Source organism: Sorex araneus, chromosome 11, assembly GCF_027595985.1.
Source record: "Sorex araneus isolate mSorAra2 chromosome 11, mSorAra2.pri, whole genome shotgun sequence".
Lineage (NCBI taxonomy): Eukaryota > Metazoa > Chordata > Mammalia > Eulipotyphla > Soricidae > Sorex > Sorex araneus.
The window spans coordinates 46,586,280-46,603,850 of NC_073312.1; the positions used below are offsets into that span (position 1 = coordinate 46,586,280).

Sequence of the window (17,571 nt, forward strand, 5' to 3'; positions counted from 1 at the left end):
CAGGGCCTGGGGGACAATAGGCATGGCTGCACGTTCTGAGAGGGAACCCCTGGGGTTCTCGGGGGCTTCTCCTGCTCCCTGGGGTGAGGCTGTCCACTCCGTGCGGGTGGGCAGAGGGCGCAACGCTCAGGAGTGGCCCGAGGCCCACTGGAGGGAAGGGACAGGGCTCTGGGCGGCTGAGGTGGTTGGTCCTGTGCCTGTGACCAGGCCTGGTGGCAGCCTTGTCCCCAGGACATCAGTCCTGGAGGGGCCCTGAGCCCCCTGCAGGGAACTGAGAGGCAGCTTCAAGTATTCTGTCACCAGGAGGTGGCCGCTGGCTTCTCAGTGCCCAGGGCCCAGGAAGGGCCAGGACTGGTGGGGGGACATCGCGAGCAGCAGGGGTGCATGTGACGGTGGCAAGTGGAGAAGAGAGGCCCCACATTTCAGAGGCAAGGGGGCCTGGGGACCACCTCAGAAGCTCCAGCGTTTTTGTTGGGGAGACTAAGACCCCTGTTCCTACTTTCGAGAGGTGCCCCTGACTCCTTCCACCCCGGTGACACCGGACTCCTGGAGACCCCTCGAATCTGTTGGTTTCCTCTCGCAGAGCCGTGGAGAGGAGCTGCGAGGACGGCAGAGGGGCCCGGGCGAAGCTGCGAGGGACCGTCCGTGGACACCCCACCCCGAGACCTGGCCAGCACCCCGCTTTTGTCAGCCGCCAAATTTCGATTCCCTCCATCCCAGCCGCAGCCCGCCCGGCAAGGAGCAGGTGGGGCGCAGGGGTGGGAGGGGGGTTGAGGGTGGGGGAGCCGAGGCAGCTGCCCCCCCAGGTGTGCGGGGCGGGGGCGGACGGTGCTCCTGTGCGCAGCCTCCCTGCCAGCCGCTCCCCTCGGGGCGACCCTGGGCCCCTCCTGAGCGAGCAGCACAGGCACCGCTGTCATCCCTGGAGGCGCATCAGAGCCAAAGCGAGCCGAGGTGGCTGGGAGAGAAGGTGGGGGGCCCGGGAGAGCCCGGGGTGGGGGGCCTTCTGCGAGGGTCCTCCAGGGCCAGGCTGCCCCAGAAGGCCCGAGAAGCCCAGGCAGGGGGCTCGTGGGAGGGACTTCCCTCTGGATTCCAGGCTATCCGGTGAGACCCCGGGGCTGCCCGCCAGCCCTCCGTGGAGTGGGGTGCAGACACGAGGTCCTTCTCTGGCAGGCTGGTGGGGGGGTGTGGGGAGGCCACAGCTACGCTGGAGCTGGGGGGTGTCCAGCCCCTCAGGAGACCCCCCACCCCCTGTCCCCGCAGGTGTCTCGGAACCGGGAAGAGCCAGGCAGGATGCGGGAGCCCCGGGAACCTGGGGCCGGGGCTTGGCTTCCGCCTCGACGCCGCCTGTGAAGAAGCCCTGGGGGCACCCCCCACTCCTGCTGGCGCCCGAGAGGAAGGGGCCGCGGCGGCGCTGCAGCTATGGACCGTGAGCTGGCCCGGCCGGCGTCCTCGCTGACCCTGCCCGCCGGCGGCCGCGCGCACCATGGGCTCGTCGGTGTACATCACGGTGGAGCTGGCCATCGCCGTGCTGGCCATCCTGGGCAACGTGCTGGTGTGCTGGGCGGTGTGGCTCAACAGCAACCTGCAGAACGTCACCAACTACTTCGTGGTGTCGCTGGCGGTGGCCGACATCGCCGTGGGGGTCCTGGCCATCCCCTTCGCCATCACCATCAGCACGGGCTTCTGCGCCGCCTGCCACGGCTGCCTCTTCATCATCTGCTTCGTGCTGGTGCTCACGCAGAGCTCCATCTTCAGCCTCCTGGCCATCGCCATTGACCGCTACATCGCCATCCGCATCCCCCTCCGGTGAGCACACCCGGGCTCCCAGGGGCAGGGTTTGGTTTGTTGGCATCAGTTGGGTGAAGCTGGGGCGGGGGGCGGGTCCTGGGCTGGCTGGAGGTGCGGCCAGCAATTTATGCCCACCGGGCTGCGGCCTGTGGGGTCCACCCCCCAACCCCGGCTCCTCCAGGCTGTGTGGTGGAGGTCCCTGAGCGCGTGTGGCCCCCCGAGCTGCTCTGCAGGCAGCGTGAGCACCCCCCCCACACACACACACACACACTCACATGGCGAGATGGTGGGGCTGAGCAAGGCACCACGGAAAACCACAGGCCTCAGAGCCTGCGCCCCCGCACCCCGCCCTACGGGCCCGGCCTTGTAGAGGCACATTAGGAAAATGACCCAGAGAGGGGAAGTGACTTGGCCAAGAGCCACCGTGAGTCACTGGGACCTATATGCAAATTCTCTGCCCCTCAGGTCACCCAGTACTCAAGGTTTTGGAAAGTGTCTCTTACCCTCACTGGCTTAGCGGGGAGTCTGGGGGTGGTTCGTGGTGAAACTCGGGGGAGCAGGCCTCAGTCCTGGGTTGTGCAAAGGGAGATTTTCCCCTGAGGCCGAGAGTATGCCCCTCGGGGGCTTCCTGAGACCGTGGGCTAAGGGACAGGCTTCATCCCGAGCCGGCCTGCAGCCCGGCAAGGGCGCAGGGTGACCACAAGCCCAGGCCCCAGCCCTGTGCGGCGTTGTCCCGCCCAGGTGGGGAGTGTAAGAAGAAGATGCTGAGGCCTCTGGCTCCGTGAGCAAACGGAAAGTTCGAGTGTCAAAGCTCAGGGGGCCCTGAGAGGTCATTTCCTCTGGCGCTGTGGGGAGAGCCAGCCCTGGGGCCCTGCCCGAGGCTAGGTGGCCAGACGGGGACAGGGCCACGGAGAAATGGGGCCTGCGGGGTCACAGCCCCGGGCCTCCCAGAGCCTGGCCCCCAGTGCCACCCTGTTACCTGAACTCTGAGGGGGTCGCAGGCCCTTCCTCCTGCTGCCGAGTGACCAGGAGGAGGCCTGTGGGTGCCCCGGTGATCCAGAGAGCAAAAATCAGTGTTCAGCTCTCAGCGGGGAGGCCGCAGGGTTGGCCTGTGACAGGGGGCAGCACGGCGGTGGCCGTGGGCAGGAGTTGGGCTTCTCCCTCTTCTCTCTGCTCTGGAGGCTGCGGAGAATGAGCCCAAGGAGTGGCCATGTGACAGGGAAGTCAGCGCCCCACACAGGGAGTGGCAACCCTGAGAGGGTGGTGGGCACTGTGGGGGGTGTACTGGAGGGAGGCCCCATCTGCGTCCCCAACACCCCCCAGCCCCGCCCCAACCTGGGAGCAGGACCCAGTGGGTGGCCCAGCTCCACTCGGCCCGCCGGGCTGGAGAGGACGCACTGGGGACCGCTGGGGAGCTGACGGGGATGACAAGGGTGACACTCATCCTCCCCCCGGCCTCAGCACTGTCACTGCTGTCAGCACAGCAGCGCCTGACCGGGGCTGTGCGGGGGCAGAGGCCAGAGTCTCAGGCCGGAGCCACGACTGGGTTTCCCAGCACGGAGGGCCTGCGGGGCGCTTTCGGAGGCTGCGCTCTCAGAGGGAGGCCCGTGCAGCCTTGCACCCTTTGTGGCTGGGGGTCCTCGGTGGGCACCTCCTGTCCCACACAGCACAGCCATCCTTGGAGCTCTGGACTCCAGCCCCTCGCCCCGCCCTGCGCACTGGCCCGGCCAGCACCACTCGCCACTCACTCCTTCCTTCCTTCCCTCCTTCCTTTGTTCCCTCTCCCTCGGCCCTCTTCCGTACCCACTCCCTCCCTCTCTCTCCTATTCCCTCTCTTCCTCTTTCTCCCTCTCCCTCCTCCCTCTCTCCCCTAACTCCCTCACCCTCCCTCCTCCTCCCCCTCGTTCCCTCTCTCCTCCTCCCTCCTTCTTCCCTATCCCCATCCTCCCTCCTTCCCTCCCTCCCTCTCTCTCTCCTCTCTCTCTCTCATCTCTCTCTCTCTCCCCATCTCAGAAGCAACAGTGTGCTCAGGCTAGAGGCAGAGGTGGCAGTGCCCGACCCCCAGGAGAGCGTTTCCCCAGGGGCTGCACAGTCGCCCGTCCCACTGTCCGGTCTCTGGCTTTACTGGTGGCGGTGCTCACTCCTTGAGAAACAAGCCTGGTGCAGGGAGATGGTGTCCCCACCTGGGACACAGCTGGGGCTGGGGCCAGAGCCTGGGCGTTGGGACGTCCCAAACAAGTGCTGCAGGAGGGGTGGCTGTGTCCTGTGCGGGGAGGGGCACAGGCCCCGGGAGCTCCCCAAGAAAGGAAGGCGCGCCTGGGCTGTGGGCGGTGCGAGGTGGAGTGGACGGCAGGAGGGAGGGCGCAGTGCTCAGCCCGCCCCTGCCCGGAGGGAGGGCGCCGAGGGGCTTGAGTCCCAGTGTGGGCAGCTGAGGGAAACCCCACCTCTCCTCAGTGTCCGGCAGGAGAGTAGAGAGCCCCCCTCCCCAAATCAGGAGGGAGACACTGTAGGGGGCCCTGAGGTGGGGACGGGGGCAGCCTGTGACATCCTGCGCAGTGGCCCTAGCACCCACTCCCTGTGCTCCCTGGGGCTCCAGCTTTGTCTGTCCTTGGTACCCAGCCCAGGAGGCGCCGCCGGCTCCCGCTCATCTGGGCTGTGGCTCCATTCGGGTGCCGCTGCCCTGGCAGCCCCCCGAGGGGCCTAGGATAGGGTTCTCAGGCTGTGGGATCTCCTCCCCAATAACAAAATTCATGTTTCTTTGCTTTGTGGGGGTCGCTCCTCAGCAGTGCTCATGAGGCCCCGGGCCCCACGGGCGACGCTGCTCGGGCCTGGGTGCCAGGACTCAGACCCGGATCAGGGGCCTCTCTGGCACGTGCCCTAAGCATTGTCCCGTCTCCCCGCCCCTGCACACAAGACCTCAAGAAAGAAGCGCAGGGTGGGCGCTGAGAAGTGACCTGTCACCCTCTCCCTGGTTGTCTCCCGCCTTCCTGGGCGGCAGTGGCCCTCAGGCCCTTCCTCGGTCCCTGCAGAGACAAGCGCTGGTCCGCCTTCCCCAGTGGGTGTCCTTGCCTGTCCAGGGGGACCCGGGCACAAAAGGCAGTTTTATCCCACGTCCCCGGGAGCTCTGGGCCAGACCCTGGCAGCCGGTGCCTTACCAGTGCTCTTCACGTGTCGGTTCATGGACAAGTGAGTGTAGACAGGTCTACAGGGGCAGAAAGCTGCTCTTCTGCACCCTCGTTGCTTGCTCCTGTGTGAGTGCCTCTTTCATGGTATTATGGGGAAACTGAGGCTGGGGTGGGAGCGGGCTAGTCAGTGGTAGAATGTGGTGAGTAGGAAATGCAACTACAGAGGGGTATACTTTGCAGCCGAAAAATCATCAAAATTTAAGTAGCCTCCGATTGATCCTGTCAGCCACTGTCTGTAGAGCCTTAAAAGCTGCCCGCGGGGAGCAAGGGCCCTGTAACTGGTCAAAGGGGCAGTGGGAAGGGTGACTTCACATTTGAGGCCCCCGCTACCCGCTTTCAGCCACATCAGCTGTGGGGCCCCAGCATTCAGAACCGGCAGACAAGTGCCGTCTTAGCTCCGTGGGCAGATGGACAGACTTACCCGAATCCAAGTCACCTCTGGGCCCCTGGGATGCCCAAAGCAGGTCCGTGCCACCCCCTTGGCCTCAGTTTCCCCACGTGTGAAACAAAGGGATTGGATCTGGTAACAGGACACGGAGTCCTCATTGTCGCTTTCTCTTCATCGGAACTTGTTGGCAGCATGTGAGTCGGGGAGTGCTGACCGTTGCCGGCACTCAACCCGCTCCTCAGGCCCTCCTGAGATCTGCTGGTGCCGGGCACACAGTGTGCCCGCAGGAAGTGCCCACTGGCATCACTCTCCCGCTCAGGTCGATACCCCCAGCCTGCCTCGCACACGTGTCACCTGCAGACCCTGCGGATTACACTCAGAAGTTCCTAAGCTTACTTGGCGGCCCACCTCCCCGCAGCTAGGCCAGTAATGACTCAGTGCCCTCCACCCCTGAAATCTCCCTTGTTGAAGCAAACCAACAGAAAGCCCTCCCGCTCCCATTGCAAACCCCCCCCCAGCCCTGGCACCCGGCACCCCTCCTCAGGACAGTACCCTCGCTTGGGAACCCCTGGGGCTGCGGTGCTAGAATAAAGGAGGCGCACGTTCCCCTTCACACCCTGGGTGTGCCTGTCCTGAAGCTGGCAGTGCAACGAGGGATGCAGAGCGGGTTGCCCCCAGCCCCCGGGGTGCCCAGCTGGGCAGGGTCAGCCGTGCTTATGTAGGAATCCAAAAGATTCCTAACCCGGGCATGTTGACCAGGTAGAGGGGAAAGTCTGACTTTTCAGAATAAAAACTCTTTGACAGAAAATCCTTCCTCAGAGACAGACTTTCTTTCCTTCTTTCTTTCTTTCTTTCTTTCTTTCTTTCTTTCTTTCTTTCTTTCTTTCTTTCTTTCTTTCTTTCTTTCTTTCTTTCTTTCTTTCTTTCTTTCTTTCTTTCTTTCTTTCTTTCCTTTCTTTCCTTTCTTTCTTCTGTCTTTCTTTCTCTTTTTCTTCTTTCTTTTTCTTTCTTTCTTCCTCCCTCCCTCCCTCTCTCTCTTTCTTTCTTTTCTTTCTTTTTCTTTCTTTCTTCTTCCCTCCCTCCCTCTCTTTCTTCTTTCTTTCTTTCTTTCTTTCTTTCTTTTTTCTTTCTTTCTTTTTCTTCCTTCCTTCCTTCCTTCCTTCCTTCTTCCTTCCTTCCTTTCTCTTCCTTCCTTCCTTCCTTCCTTCCTTCCTTCCTTCCTTCCTTCCTTCCTTCCTTCCTTCCTTCCTTCCTTCCTTCCTCCCTCCCTCCCTCCCTCCCTCTCTCTCTCTTTCTCTCTCTCTTTCTTTCTTTCTTTCTTTCTTTCTTTCTTTCTTTCTTTCTTTCTTTCTTTCTTTCTTTCTTTCTTTCTTTCTCTCTCTCTCTCTCTTTCATTCTTTCTTTCTTCCTTCCTTTCTCTTCCTTCTTCCCTCCCTCCCTCTTTCTCTCTCTTCCTTCCTTCCTTCCTTCCTTTCCTTCTTTCTTCCTTCCTTCTTCCTTTCTTTCTTTCTTTATTTATTTCTTTTTCTTTCTTTCTTTCTTCCTCCCTCCCTCCCTTTCTCTTTGTTTTTTCTTTCTTTCTTTTTCTTTCTTTCTTCCTTCCCCCTCTCTCTCTTTTCTTTCTTTCTCTTTCTTTCTTTCTTTCTTTTTTCTTTCTTTCTTTTTTCCTTCCTTCCTTCCTTCCTTTTTTTTCCTTCCTTCCTCCCTTCCTTCCTTCCTTCCTCCCTCCCTCTCTCTTTCTTTCTTTCTCTCTCTCTCTCTCTTTCATTCTTTCTTTCTTCCTTCCTTTCTCTTCCTTCTTCCCTCCCTCCCTCTTTCTCTCTCTCTCTTCCTTCCTTCCTTCCTTCCTTCCTTCCTTCCTTTCTTTCCTTCTTTCTTCCTTCCTTCTTCCTTCCTTCCTTCCTTCCTTCCTTCCTTCCTTCCTTTCTTTATTTATTTCTCTTTCTTTCTTTCTTTTTCTTCCTTTCTTCCTCCCTCCCTCCCTTTCTCTTTCTTTTTTCTTTCTTTTTCTTTCTTTCTTTCTTTCTTTCTTTCTTTCTTTCTTTCTTTCTTCCTTTCTTTCTTCCTTCCCCCTCCCTCTCTCTCTTTTCTTTCTTTCTTTCTTTTTTCTTTCTTTCTTTCTTTCTTTCTTTCTTTCTTTCTTTCTTTCTTTCTTTCTTTCTTTCTTTCTTTCTTTCTTTCTTTCTTTCTTTCTTTCTTTCTCTCTTTCTTCCTTCCACACCCAGCAATGCTAGGGGGTCACCATGTGGTTCTGTCCATCAAACCGAGTCAGCCACACACAAAGCAAGCGCCTTAACCCCTGCACTGTCTCTGACACCATCCATTTTTAACACAATCTGTGCCGCCCTCTCTTGGGTCGGGGGTCAGCTTCTTGGCTGCCCTTGAGTCTGTCACAGAGGGAGAGGGCGGGCGACGTGGGCCCAGTGTCCCAGCATCCTTCCTCCCAGTCCCGCAGGCGTGTGTGTCAGTGACAGGTCTCTGCCCTCATTCCTCCCCACAGGACAGTGGGTAGGCCTGAAGGGGGCTTGGACCCTCCCCCTTCTCCTTGGGGGCTTGTGAGCAGCGCTAGAGTGAATGGGGAGGGAAGAGCATGGAAGACAGGACCTGGTTTGGCTGCTTCTGCTCCCACAAATCAATTAAGTCCGCCCTCCCGCCACCCCACCCCGCCAGCAGGGAACCGTCCCCTAACATCAACCACGGTCAGCATGGAGGTAGGTTCTTCTCTCCCTCCCAGTTGAAAACAATTACTGCTCAAGGGCAGTGAAGAGGTTAAGGCTCTTGCCTTGTACACCACCGACTCCGGCTGGAACCCCAGCATCCCCTGGGGTCCCCAGGCCCGACCAGGAGTGATCCCCAAGGTAGAGTCGGGAATAGGTCCTGGTCCCAAACCAAAATAGAACAAAATAATAAAAGAATCCCTTGTCAGGGGCTGGAGAGAGCTCGGCAGCCTGTGCATGCACTCTTCGTGCAGGACGCGGGGGTTCAGGCACCAGCGGGAGTGACCCCTGAGCACAGAAGCACACCCCTGGTGTGGTGTTTTTGGGGTACACCCATGTACTGCCCCCCAACGCCCAAACAAACAAAAATTCCCAAGTACCCTGCTCATCCAGCGCCTCATCATACTATTCAGGTGGCACCAGCCGCCCTCTGCAGCATCTCCTTCCTCAGGGCCTGCACACCCACATGCCCCCGTGAGTCAGGCAAGGCACGGGCCCGGGAGTGCCTGAAGGAGCCCCAGAGACCAGGAGGCGTGGGGCATGGACCGGCCGCAGCTCCCGGCTTCGTCACTCCTGCCCCTCCTCCCTCACGCGGCCCTTTCCCTCTCCCCACAGGTACAATGGCCTGGTGACGGGCACCAAGGCCAAGGGCATCATCGCCGTGTGCTGGGTGCTGTCGTTCGTCATCGGCCTGACCCCCATGCTAGGCTGGAACAACTGCAGCCTGCCCACGGCGGCGGGCAACGGCACGCAGGAGTGCGGGGCGGCCCAGGTAGCCTGCCTCTTCGAGGATGTGGTGCCCATGAACTACATGGTCTACTACAACTTCTTCGCCTGCGTGCTGCTGCCGCTGCTGCTCATGCTGGGCATCTACCTGCGCATCTTCCTGGCCGCCCGGCGGCAGCTCAAGCAGATGGAGAGCCAGCCCCTGCCCGGGGAGCGGACACGGTCCACGCTGCAGAAGGAGGTGCACGCGGCCAAGTCCCTGGCCATCATCGTGGGGCTCTTCGCCCTCTGCTGGCTGCCCCTGCACGTCATCAACTGCTTCACCTTCTTCTGCCCGCAGTGCGGCCACGCGCCGCCCTGGCTCATGTACCTGGCCATCGTGCTCTCCCACAGCAACTCCGTGGTGAACCCCTTCATCTACGCCTACCGCATCCGCGAGTTCCGCCAGACTTTCCGCAAGATCATCCACAGCCACGTGGCGCGGCAGCAGGAGCCCTTCAAGGCGGGCGGCGCCAGCGGCCGGGCGCTGCCCGCTCACGCGCACAGGGACGGGGAGCAGATCAGCCTCCGCCTCAACGGCCACCCGCCGGGCTCCTCGTGGGCCAACGGCAGCGCTCCCCACCCCGAGCCCAGGCCCAATGGCTACGCCCGGGGACTGGCGGGCGGGGGGAGTGTGAGTGCGCCCCCTGGGGACACGGGGCTCCCCCACGTGGAACTCCTCAGCCAGGAGCTCCAGGGAACTGGCCTGGAGGGCCCCAGGGCCCAGGAGGGAGCCGGGGTTTCCTGAGGGTCTGCCCCCAGGAAGGCGAGCTTCCGACCCTTCTCTCTCCCCGGGGGGCCGCACCAGCCATGCCCTTCTGGACTGCCAGGCTGGCGGACACCACGGCTGGAGCAGCATGAGGCCCAGCGAGGCGGGTTCAGAGTCCGTGCCGGCAGGGATGTGGCGTATTTCATGCTGGCCGGGCCCGGTACCAGGCCAGGGCCGCGGCACAAGCAGCATCTTGGCTGGGCAGGGCCCGGCCCCCATTCCAGAAGCATCTGGAGGTGCCCCTGTCATCAGTCACAGCAGCGGTGGTGGCAGAAGAGGCTGGCCTGTCTCCCAGGAGGAAGGAAGTCTCTGGCAGGTCCCTGCCACCCCCCCCCCCCCGCCCACCTGCCCGGACTCCCCCTGGGCTGGGACCCGGCTCCGTCCAAGGGGGGCACCTGACTCCCCTCTCCACCCCGCCCCAAGAGAAAAACCGTAAGCGTGAGAAGCAGCTTCCTGTTTTGTTATTTTCTCGGCTCTCCCCCACTGCCCTGCCGGCGGGCGGGCGGCGAGTGCTACTGCGGGCCTGGGCTCTGCCCGCGCTGTCCTTGCCAGCACCCCCCTCCGGGGCAGCAGGGATTCCCTCTGGGGGCCGAGTGGGGGCCCAGGGAGGGCCTGGGTAGCCGAGAGCTGCCCGGGCAGAGTCTAACTGCTTTTCTTGAGTAGGGAATGTTGTTGTTGTTGTTGTTGTTTCGAGATAAAATAAAAATGAGCCACATTGTGTTTTAAGCCGTGAGAAGGTGTCTGCGTTCCTTTCCCGCCTCTCGCACGGGCTGGCACTCAGGCAGGTGTGAGAGGGCATGGCAGACAGACAGACAGACAGACACGCTCCTTCGTGCAACGCCCAGACCTGCCTGCTGTGGGGTGGAAGCAATTTCCGGTGAATCTCAGCCTTCACTCCTAACAGTGCGAGAACTAGGCCCCATTACCTTCCTCACATTCTTTTTTTTTGGGGGGGGCGAAGGGGATGGGGGGCCACACCTGGTGATGCTGTGGGCTTAACTCAGGACTCTGCACTCAGGAATCACCTCTGCAGTGCTCAGGGGACCGGAAAAGGTGCTGGGTATTGAACCTAGTTACCCAGGTGCCAAGCAAGCATCCTCTCCATTGTCCTGTCTCTCCGGGCCCTTCCCGGCGTCCTTAAAGAGAGCAGCTCCCCTGGCCTGTACCTCCCGGACGGCGCCCTCCTCACACCCACACCCCTGAGCCACCTCTCCCTCGGGGCCACAGGGGGATCTAGTAAAAGATCATGCTGGCGGGAGCCTGTGTCTGGGGTCTGCCTTTGATGGAGATGTGGGAACCCAGGGGACAGTGAGCACCCAGCCCGGGTGTCTGAAGCGTCCTGGGACAGGGGCGGTACAGGGGGTGGTTAGAACTTTTCAGGCCCATAGCGCCAAGGTCCCACTGGTGCACAGCGGAGAGCAACCTGCTTCTCATATTTTTTAAGAGAATCACCCAGCAATGCGTCACCCAGCGATGCACAGGGGTCACTCCTGGCTCTGCACTCAGGAATCACTCTGGCGATGTTCAGGGGACCATACGGATGCTGGGAATCAAACCCAGGTCAGCCGCGTGCAAGGCAAACCCCCTACCCGCTGTGCTATCGCTCCAGCCCCAACCTGCTTCTCTTAAACAGAGCGGTGCGGTCCCCGCAGACCACACAGCTGACAAGTGTCTCACTGAGACCCTTCTGCTCTTGCCCCACCCCATGAGCACCACAGCTTATGTGTGAGCACCCCACCAGGCATGCGACCGTGCAAGCTGGGGAGTGAGCAGGCGCGAGCTCCCCCGCCACGGGCTCCACAGCATTCCCCAAGCACCCCTAGTAGGAGCGAGATCCCAGCGCACACTCAGACAAGTGCCACAAAATGGGCCAGCGCTTCATTGAGCTTGGTGGCTGAGCACACGAGTACCCCAACCAGGCTGGGCACCCCCGCCTGCATGAGAACATGCAAAACAATGAAAGAAATAAAGTCAAAAATAACATTCCCATTTATAGAGAGAAATAGGTGCAGGAAAGATAGCAAGGGGTAAAGGTATTTTCCAACCCCAGTTCAATCCCCGGCACCACCAATGGTCCCCCGAACCCGGTCAGGAGTGATCCCTGAGTGCAGAGATCCAGATGTAGCTCCCCTGTCCAAAGGGCCAAAAGTTTGTAAATCTTAAGTATTCAAAAGGGAATAAGAGTCCAGGGGTGAGCATGCGCTGAGTGTCTGTGAGGTGCAGAGTTTGCCCCCGACTCCCTCCCACCCAGCTCCCAACACTATCCTAGTGAACCTCTAGCACCGTTACCTCAGAGCATCTGTGAGACCCAGAGTTCTTTTTTCTTTCTTGAAAAGTGTATTTATTTTTTTATCAAGAGGATTATTTTTAATGCACTGAAGTCACATTGGTTTATAACATTAGATTGGGTTCAGGTGTATAGCATTACGAATCAACATCTGATTATACCAATAAATATCAGCAGGTAACATCACTAAAAGTTTACTTCCCACACATAATTATACATTGACCCTCCTCTTTTTCTTTTTTTTTTTTTTTTTTTTTGCTTTTTGGGTCACACCCAGCGATACTCAGGGGTTACTCCTGGCTTTGCACTCAGGAATTACTCCTGGCGGTGCTTGGGGGACCATATGGGATGCCGGGGATCGAACCCGGGTTGGCCGCGTGCAAGGCAAATGCCCTACCCGCTGTGCTATCGCTCCGGCCCCGCTCCTCTTTTTTTTTTAATAAGATTTACACATTACTTCAGAAAATTCTATTTGAACTTATTTCAATAAACTTTTGGTCTGGAGGGGCTTATCTCAAACTCTAGAAATTTAGACTGAAAATAAACTTCAGAAACTATTCAGCCCAACACAACCTAAAAATGCTTGCGCAAATTTGCACAATGCCCTATACGCAGTGGAGTGAAGCAACATTTTTCTAGACAATCTTTTTGTCATCACAAAATTCTGTTGAAAGTGAATCTCCAGGGTGATAGAATTTGGATGTGGGACATTGGAGACCCAGGGTGTGCGCCCCCGTCCTCCCCCCACCCCACCCCCAGCTTCCAACACAGCCAGCGCCCTTACCTCAGAGCATTGCTCTGTCAGGCCTGCACCAGAGGACAGGGGCCCTATGACGAAAAACGCAGGGGCCGGAGAGCTAGTCCGCCACAGGTTAAGGGGCTTGCCTTGCATGTGGCAGACTCAGGTCCCATCCCCAGCCATGCTTATGATCCACCTGAGCACCAAGAGTGATTCTTGAACACGGAAGCAGGAGTAAACCCTGTGCACTGCCAGGAGTGATCTCAAAACACAAATTACACAGCTAAGAACCAAAAACAAACAAAAAAAAGCACTAGAGCATAATTGAGTCAAGCCTGTCCCTGCCACTTCCTCCTGCCCCTCCTCCACCCCAGCTCCCTGCTGGCTATGGGCCGAGGACAGGCTGCAGGACAGACACTGTCCATCCTCATGGTCACCCAGAGGTCAGGGGTCAGACAGAAGCTTAAAGACGGAGAGTGAAGAAACATCTCTCCCAGACTTCCCTAAAGCCGCTTAGGAGCTGTGCTTTGAGTGGTGGTGACAGGGGTGCTGATTAGGGGCAGGAAGGGACACTTGTAGTGACCAGGGCACTCTGACCTCAGGGCCCCAGGCTCTGCACACCCTCCCCTGCTCACTCACCCTGAGTCAGGCCTGAAGTGAAAGTGCCTGGCACCGCTCACAAGCAGGCCAGGCTCTCTGCCCACACGTGTGTGCCCGGTCGTGGGCACTGCCCGGGCAGCAGGGCTAGCTGCCCTCAGCAGCTGCATGAAGGAACCATGAGGCAGTTCCCAGACTTGTCTCTCTGGCCCAGGGCCCCTCTGCCTTCTCCTTATTCTTCCCCATGGGCCAGGGGGACTGGATGACCCCATCATTCAGGCCTGTCCCTCACACAAGATCCTGCCACAGGCTGTCTGTGGCCTCCGGGTGGTCCCGGCCACTCCCTGTGGCAGGCCCCGGGGAAGAGCAGAGAACTGGCTTCAGCTGGTGCCGGCTCGACATTGCTGGGGGAGACAGACACTCTAGCTCTCGCTCCACTCACGCCCTCTTTGGGGCTGGAGAGAGAGTGCAGGGCACTTGCCTTGCGCAGGTCTGGCCTGCTTTGATGCACATATGATCCCCGAACCTGCCGGGAGTCATCCCTGAGCACAGAGTGAGGAGTACAGGAGACACTACGGCAGGTAGGGCTCGTGCTTGGCAGGTGTCTGAGCCAGGTCCAATTCCTGGCACTATATGGTCCCCTCAACATTTCTGGGGTATCTCAGGTCTCCCCAGCACAGCAGGGCCCAAGCAGCCCCACACCCTTGGGGTCCTTCACTGGCCCGATGGCTCAATTGGCCAAGGATCGTGGGTGGGGTCCTTGGATCTCCTAAGCACTACTTAGAAGCACCCTCTTGCTCCCCCAAGAAAATCCACCTTTGCTGTTCTCCTCGACTGTTTTAGGGTCTTTCTCTGGTTGTGGGGAGCTCGCACAGAGCACTTCCTGAAGCTGCTCAGAGAGCAGGGGACTCAGGGGTGGGGGCTTCTGTTCTGAGGCCAAGAAGGGTCAAGGCAAGCCTGGGAGTGAGCAGAGTGGAAGTGACCAAGTCCTCAGTCTACTGGGGACTCTGAGGGGACAGAGGGACCCAGCGGGCTCAGAAGCCACCTACCTGCCGAGGGAGTGGGGAGGTTCCGCACATCCCCACTCTTGCCCCTGAGAAAAGGCGTGTTGGAGGCACCCCGCAGAGACGAGAACAGACCAGACCAGGCTGGGGACCACCGGAGACCACCACCTCTCCTCTCCCACCCGGTCCTGGGGCTGCTGTGAGGACACCCCACCCCACACTGAACAGCAGTAGTGCCCTGGACTAGTGAGTTACCCCAAGGGTGCGTGAAGACAGGCAGAGCCCAGGGAAGTTGTCAGGCAAGTCTCCTTCAGGCCCTTGTCCCTTCGGAGCCCCCCAGAGTGTGAGGTGGCTGTGGCCAGCGTGGCTCGGTGGCAGAGTATGTGCCTTGCACATGTGAGGCCCCAGGTTCCAGCCCTGGCTTTGATCTCCAGACCACACACACGCACAGTGTCGATTACCCCTCCTGTGCCCCTCGCTCATGAGGCTCCTTGATGCAGCCGTCACTCATCTTTGGCGGTCACTGTTGGGACAGCCCTGGGGGCATGGGATGGACACGCAGACCCCAGCTCCTAGACGCTCTGACTCTGTCCTGTAGTTTATCAGAGAAGGGGCAGCTCTGCAGTGTCCTGAGAAGCTCTGGCCAAGAGTCGGGCTGGAGAGGGACGACAAGAGCCAGGGCAGGACGGGCTGGACGTGTCAGCACAGGCTGGGCGAGTGACCACTGTTTCCTCAGGGAGATTCATTTCTGCAGGGGAAAGACTGCACAGGACCCTCTCACTGCTCTGCCCAGGGAAGGATTTGCTTCTGTGTGTGTGTGTGTGTGTGTGTGTGTGTGTGTGTGTGTGCGTGCATGTGGGAGCATGTGATTTTCATTTTTTTCCCCAGAAACAAAATGGTCTGACTTCTAAGTACCAGCTAAATAAGCCCTTAGTAGTGACTGGAGCAACAGAACAGCAGATAGGGCAGTTGCCCTGCATAGCCAACCCGAGTTCAATCCCTGGCATCCCATATAGTCCCCTGAAGTGATCCCTGAGTGCAGACCCAGGAGTAGGCCCCGGACACAGCCAGGTGAAGCTCTTCGAGAGAGCCAGGCTAGGGCTGGAGAGAGTCGAGAGGTTGTAGTTTGCCTGGCACGTGGCTGAACCCCAGTCAGATGTCCAGCACCGCATACAGTCCCTGAAGTGCCACCGGGAGTGATCCTCGAGCACAGAGCCAGGAGAAAGCTCCGAGAACCACTGGCTATGACCCCTCAACCAGACGAAAGCATCAGAGGGCTCAGTGAGGGCAGAGCAGGCCAGGGCCTGAGCCCTGTCTTCCGAAGCTCGGCTCTGCCCTCAGCCACTTCACGCGTGCCCGCTGGGGCAGGGTGGGGCTGGGGGCTCTGAGGGTCAGCTAAGGAGAGTGGTCCTGGGGCAGCCTGGCAGGGCAGCAGGAAAGGAGCGAGCACGGGCTCCGGCGAGAGCCAGCTCACCGAAGTGGAATGAGAGGTCAGACGGGCCTGGCCTTCAGAGACCAGCCAGGGCCCTCTCCAGGCCGGATTCCTCAAGGCGTCTGCAGGGATGTCAGGGCGAGAAGGAGCTGAAGGAAAGCACACCTGATTTACATCTGCCTACATGGAATTACGCCACCATCTGCAGGCAATTTTCAAGTTAAAATGTTGTCAGAGGATTGTCACAGTTTTGATCTTTCTTTTCTGTTCTTTCTCAATCCACCCACACCTTCTAGATGGATTGAAAGGAGGAGTGAGGGGGATAGAGCCGGTTTAGACTCAGCGCTTTGGGGGATTGTTAAAGTTACATGGGACTTTGAAAAAAAAAAGTGATCTAGTTTTATCTTAAGGGAAGTTCAGACCCGGAACCCAAAGTCACAGCTATTCTGACGGTGACAGCACTTCAGAGGGAGGGGAAAGGTGTAAACTTTTGGGGTGACAAAGTCAGGCATCCTACAGTGCTCCCCAGGCTAGCTCTCAGCACTTCAGCTTGACTCTCTTTTGCTGCCTGATTCGGACATGCCAAACCATTTCCCACTGCTCCGTCCAACCACCACTGGCCTCTCCAGATCCCAGTGCAGACCCAGCCCAGCTCACACTCAGGCCTGGGGCCGACTTCCCTGACCATGGTCCGCAGGCCTCCCGCTGCACTGCCCACTCGTAGATAAAACAGAAAAGCAAACAGATAAGTGCTTCAGAAGGTTTTACAGGCACCCAGGCTTATTAGTATTCTTATGAGATGGTATGAACAGCCGTTATTGATTCGGAAGACACGAGCGGGCCAGCAACCGTAGCTCTGGTATTCCTGATGTCACGAGGGGGGAGGAAGGAGGAAGACGGAAGCGGGAACCGGGTGGCCGCTCAGGTTCTCCTGCGCAGGGACACTGCCCAGCTGTTGCCAGAGAGAGGGACATGGTGAGTGAGACTCGAGCCAGACCCCAGCAAGCCACTGGTGTCTGTGGGTCGGAAATGGATGTGGAACTGGCAGAGGCCGGGGCACAGACTGTGGGTCATTCCCTGTCCTCGGTCCTGGCCCGTCCCGATTGTGTACTGATGTCTGGAATCCAGAGGGATGGGGGCTTACCAAAGGCGGGGACAGAGAAGGGCTGTAGTATTGGCCGACCAAATCTGGACCCTCCAAATGCTCTCGGGGGCTAGACAGATAAAATTGAGATAAAATCAATATCAAGTCCTGAATTTGAATGAGCAAACGTGCCGGGAGGAAGGAGGAGAGGAGGACTTGGCTGTCTCGAGTCCCTGTCAGAGCAGTGCGGCCACTGGGGCAGAGAGCAGGGTGGTAGGGTGCTGCCCTGCAGGCGTGGGCCGCCTCTGTGGTCTCTTCACCGTCCCAGGAACCGGGGGTGATGTTGGCAGCACACCCAAGTGAGTGCTCTCCCGTGCACTGCAACCAGACCCACGTGTGCAGCACAGTCGAGCATGTGACCCCAACATGGTAACAAGGACAACTAAGGAAATAGGGAAGGGGGACATAGAAGAGGACAGGATGGGGTAAGGTATGGTAGGGCAGGGCAGGAGAGGAGGAAAAGGGACTTTTTTAAAATGTAGGAGTTGGGCTGGAATGATAGCACATCGGGTAGGGCATTTGCCTTGCACGCGGCCGACCCGGGTTCTATTCCCAGCATCCCATATGGTCCCCTGAGCACTGCCAGAAGTAACAGGAGTAATTCCTGAGTTAAGAGCCAGGAGTAACCTCTGTGCATCACCAGGTATGACCCAAAAAGCAAAAAAAAAAAAAAAAAAGGATGTCTTGCTGCCACAAGAGTGGCCGCGTGCTCCTGGAACTCCTCCAGAATTCCAGATAGTTAGGGTCTGGAGAAAT

General features: G+C 58.9%; 1 protein-coding gene across 1 annotated transcript; it reads left to right on the plus strand.

The window, feature by feature from the left end:
- Positions 1 to 825: 825 nt before the first annotated feature.
- Positions 826 to 10,338, plus strand: ADORA2A (adenosine A2a receptor). The gene is given in 4 exon segments (XM_004607434.2): positions 826 to 967; positions 1,261 to 1,466; positions 1,468 to 1,806; positions 8,694 to 10,338. Coding segments are annotated over 3 exon segments (1,284 nt in total). The 5' UTR covers positions 826 to 967; positions 1,261 to 1,419; the 3' UTR covers positions 9,592 to 10,338.
- The last annotated feature ends 7,233 nt before the right edge of the window (positions 10,339 to 17,571 follow it).